The sequence below is a fragment of the Athene cunicularia genome, assembly GCF_003259725.1.
Source record: "Athene cunicularia isolate RWA chromosome 3 unlocalized genomic scaffold, athCun1 chr3_part1, whole genome shotgun sequence".
In the NCBI taxonomy this organism is placed as follows: Eukaryota; Metazoa; Chordata; class Aves; order Strigiformes; family Strigidae; genus Athene; species Athene cunicularia.
The window spans coordinates 164693-169403 of NW_020799097.1; the positions used below are offsets into that span (position 1 = coordinate 164693).

Below are 4711 nucleotides of genomic sequence, written 5' to 3' on the forward strand. Positions count from 1 at the left end.
GCAGAGGGTCGTGGTGCTCCGCGGTGCGGGGGGGCTGGACAGGCTGGAGAAAGGGGCTGGGGGAACCTCCTGGAGGGCAGCGAGGGGCAGCGCAGGGCCCTGGGGGAACCCGCCGGCGGGCACCGAGTTGGCCGCGAGGCAGCGACGGGCCCTCGATCAGCGGCTTTGGGCAAAGCATCGCCCGCGAGGGAGGGGATGGGGCTCGGCCTCTGCCCCCACCGCGGCAGGGCCGGGCCCAGCGCTCCCCAGTGCTGGGGCACAGGGACAGACTGGAGAGAGCCCGGCGAGGGGCCCGGGGCACGGAAGGACGGGGGCAGCTCTGCTGTGGGGAGAGGCTGAGGGACCTGGGGCTGCTCAGCCCGGAGCAGGGGAGGCTCAGGGGGTGACTCCGTGTCTGCAAACACCCGCGGGGAGGGAGCCCGGCTCTGCCCGCGGTGCCCAGGGACAGGACCAGAGGCCACGGGCACCAGCTGGCCCCCGGGACACGCTCCTCAGCGTGGGGGGGACACTGCCTGCTGGGGGGGGGTGAGTCTCCATCCTTGGGGCCATTAGCAGCCGCCCGGCCGGGTCCTGGGCACCCGGCTCTGGATGTCCCAGCTGGAGCAGGGGGCTGGGTCAGGTGTGCCCCAGAGGTCCCTGCCAGCCTCAGCCATTCTGTGATTCTCTACGGGGTGTGTTCTGGAGGAGATTGCACAGCGTGACACACCCCATCCTGTAAGGAAGATGAAACTGTACACACTCTCATGTCTGTGTTCATACGTAGGCCCTGGAAGATGCTTTCTTAGCCATAGATGCCAAGCTGACCACCGAGGAGGTGATTAAAGAACTCTCTCAGATGGCTGGGCGACCCCAAGATGATGAAGATGAGAAGGAGAAGGTTGCTGATGAAGATGATGGTAAGTCAGATGCCACTGCACAGATGAGACTGCAGCTCCAGCACAGGGACTGAGGGCAGTTGTGCCAGGTCTCCTTTAGCAGGATTTCTGTCCAAATTCCTCAGTTAAATTTCAGCTGGAGTCGATCTGCCCACCCCTGTTTATTGCTTTGGGCTGGTGCTAGGGGAATTCTGATTCACTTGGTACCCGAATGCTGTGAATAAAAAAACAGGCTGTCACAGTTTTCTGTAGGGCTTCCTCCATGGGGTGCAGAGTTCTGGGGTGTGTCCGAAGCCTCTGAGCTGGGGCTGAGTTGTGAAAAGGAAACAGGACAATGTCCAGTGCTGAACTCCCCCGGGCTGGTGGCAGACACCAGCTGCAGACAGGATCGAAGCAGATTCTGGTCTCTCTTTCTCACAAAGAAGCAAGTGTGCTTTTCCACCAGCGAGTAGCTGCCAGGCCATGAAGCCAGCTAGGAGGTGAATCCCAAGGTAGAATCCCGTGCTGCTCTTGGCTGAATATTTTGTGACTGGCCTTGAAGCACTGTAAAGTGACACCGTCGCCTTGAACGCTGTGTGTTGGTTTGAAAATGCTGGATTTATTGGCCCTCAATCACCAGCTGACAGGGACAAAGTGGGCTTTTCTTGGTTGGTTGGGTTTTTTTCTTTTTGTCCTGTATTTTCAGGAGTATTGGGGATATGGATGTTTCTTTTCCTTTTAGGATTAACTAGCAATGAAAATGATAACCAAGTGGATGTCAGTAGGGAAGGTCAAGGGCTCACAGTTTAGGGCGAATCATCCTATTTTCTGTCTCGTGTCCTGCTTGGGAGATGCTGCATTCTCTGCCTGAAGCTCTTCTGTCATCTGCTCGTGAGCTCGGTCACGGCTGGCTGGGATCCCTGCGGTGCTTAAGGCTCAGGGAGCTACTGCTCTAACTGCTCACCTGCTCTAACCAAAGCTTCTTGTTCCCGGTTGCGGTATTAACGAACAAACCTGCCCAGGAACGCGGTCTGTGTCCTGCCCCCGCAGCTTCAGATGAGCCCGCGCGAGGCTCTGTGCCCTCCAACCTCACCTCTGGTTTAGGTGCTCCAGCCAGGCAGCAGCGCTGGCCTCGTGGTGGGGCTGTTGGGTGCCGCTGGACGCTCCAGCCAGGGCAGGTCCCCGCCCGGCCTGTGGTGACGTGTCCTGCTTTCTGACCCTCTTTGTCCTCACCCCCCTCCCCCTTTCCATTTCTAGTGGATAATGAGGAAGCTGCTCTTCTGCACGAAGAAGCCACAATGACCATTGAGGAGCTTCTCACACGTTATGGACAAAACTGCACCAAGAACCTCAAAAACAAGTCTTTAGCTCCAGCTGGGGAGAACACTGCAGAGGGGACAGGCAAGCAGCATGATGGGGAGTCAAATATGAATGGAGAGGCTGACCCAGGGGAGCTTACCGACCACAAGGAGAGGAAGAATGGGAAGCCAGATGAAGAAATCACGGGTATTTCCTCCACCTCAGACAAAGCCAGCGCTGGAGGCAACAGCCCTGCTCTGCAGAAGCCTGAACTAGGCAAAGGTGACGAGGCCGTCACCTCTTCTACTGGGGAGGCCGGGCCCTCCTGCTCCTCTACGGGAAAGCCCCAGCGCACAACCAAATCCAAATTTTTTGAGGACAGTGAGGATGAGTCAGATGAGGTTGAGGAAGAGGAGGAAGACAGTGAGGTAGGAAACAGCACTGGGGCAGAGTGGCCTTCTGGCTGGGCAGAATGCATTGCTTACTGTGGTACTTGAGCTACGAGCCTCTGGCTCATCCTAGGTGTGTCCTAGGAGCAGGTTTTTCAGGCTGATACTTGAGACCATCCCACGGGAGTGTCGGGGGTTGTTTAGATAACCCCGAAGGAAACGTCCCCTCAGTCTGTGCAGCGGCCATAGTGGGTAGCCCTCGGTCTCGCTGCATGTCCCATCCCTTCCCTCACGGGGTGGTCGGAACGAGCTGCTCCAACTGTAGACATCAGGTGTGGGGGAGACGTGCCAGGTTGTCTCGCGGTTCTGGGGCGAACTTGCCGCCTGTCCCCAGGACAGAGCTGTCTGGGGGGGACCGGGAGCGGCCTGGGTGACTCCTGGTGGTATCTCTCGTTTCTTGTAGGAATGCAGTGAAGATGAGGATGGTTACAGCAGCGAAGAGGCAGAGAACGAAGATGATGAAGATGACACTGAAGAAGCAGAGGAGGATGAGGATGAAGAGGAGGAAATGTTGCTACCAGGCATGGAGGGGAAAGAGGAGGTGCACACCCTGTTCTTGTGTTCTGCAGCGTAGAGTGGGGCCAGGGGCGCTGGGAGGGGTCAGCGAGGAGTAATTTCCATTCAGATGGGTAAAACACCCCGTTTGTTCTCCTGAGGCCGAGCACAGCTGCCAGCAGCCTGACTTTAGGCAAAGGGCTGAGGGCTGGGGCAGGTACTGGGCAGCAGGTTGAGCCCGCTGCCACCTTTGGGCCTAGACCCTGCCGGGCCTGGGCACGTGGGTGCTGGTTCCCTCGCTGACCTGGTGCTGGGCAAGAGAAAGGAGTCTCAGCACAACGTTGGTCTCTTGCAGCCCGGCTCTGACAGCGGGACAACCGCTGTCGTGGCCCTGATCCGGGGCAAGCAGCTGATCGTGGCCAACGCTGGGGACTCGCGCTGCGTGGTGTCGGAGGGCGGCAAGGCTGTGGACATGTCGTACGACCACAAGCCGGAGGACGAGGTGGAGCTGGCCAGGATAAAGAACGCTGGCGGGAAGGTCACCATGGACGGGCGGGTGAACGGCGGCCTCAACCTCTCGCGAGCGATCGGTGAGCGGGGCGGGGGGCGGCCGTGCTCGGGCTGCCAGCGGTTTTTAGATGGATGATGAGTAGTAAACCTGATAAATACTGGACGGGGTGAGATTTCAGTCTAATTAGAGAAAATGGCCCTGAGACTGGCAGAGCTCAGTGGAAAGCAACACCTTGCACCTACCACGGGACAGAGCGTGACGCCTCCAGGGCTGTTGTGCCAACCACTGGGTTGTCAGAAACCACTCAAGCTGTCTCAAAACCAGACTGCGAGTAGGACTTTCCCTGTCAGCAGGTTCTTGAAGGACCTTGGTCAGTGGCTTCCTGGGGAACCAAACTCTGACACCAGCTTGAGCTCACTTGCTCTGAGCCAGCCTCGCCTTCCATGCCCCTTGCTGCAGTGCTTGAGGCAGCCCCTGTCTGCTCTTTGTCCTCATCTTTTGGTCCGTTATGAGCAGTGTTGGAGTTAATTAATGGCTGAGGACACTGGGCATGTCTGTTAGCAGCCAGACAATGTCTTGGTCCAGTCAGTGGGTGCGGCCTGAGCAGGTGAGGTGCTGGAGGCATTAAGGGTGGTGAACAACACTGAGACTTACTGGGAAATACAGTGAGAGGGGAAGGAAACGTCATCAGCTGAGGGTATGAGAGAGGAGTACTTGTGCAGAAGGACCAAAACCTTTGAAATTATTATCCTGAAATGATTAATGGTTGGAGCAGATGATCTTCAAGGTCTTTTCCAACCTAGATGATCCCAGGCTAAAGAGATAAAAATGCATTTAGGACAGAAATGAGGAGTTTGTTTATCTAGGGAGATGCCACCATTTCCACCTACTGCTTGGTGGTGGCCCTCGAAGTCCTCCCCCAGGATGTAACTCCAGACAGGACTGCTGGTCAGGGCTGAGGGTCGGTTCCACCCGGTGAGCTTTGGCTGCTGAGGGTTTGGGAAGACCCAAACCCCGCAGTGTGATGTGGGCATGGCGCTGGGATCCCTGGCCCTGGGCAGCCTGAGCTGGAAAGTGAGCATCTAGTGTTGTCACAGCAAAGC

The 4711-nt window shown here is 57.5% G+C and overlaps 1 protein-coding gene across 1 annotated transcript in view; it reads left to right on the forward strand.

Moving 5' to 3' along the window:
- Positions 1–3743, forward strand: part of PPM1G (protein phosphatase, Mg2+/Mn2+ dependent 1G) — a gene marked incomplete at its 5' end in the record, with an annotated part of 21703 nt that extends 17960 nt beyond the window's left edge. Inside the window, 4 exons of the mRNA XM_026846284.1 lie at positions 764–896; positions 2112–2581; positions 3006–3143; positions 3453–3743. Coding sequence (XP_026702085.1) covers positions 764–896; positions 2112–2581; positions 3006–3143; positions 3453–3743 — 1032 coding nt within the window. The remainder of the gene's footprint in view (positions 1–763; positions 897–2111; positions 2582–3005; positions 3144–3452) is intronic.
- Positions 3744–4711: the final 968 nt, after the last annotated feature.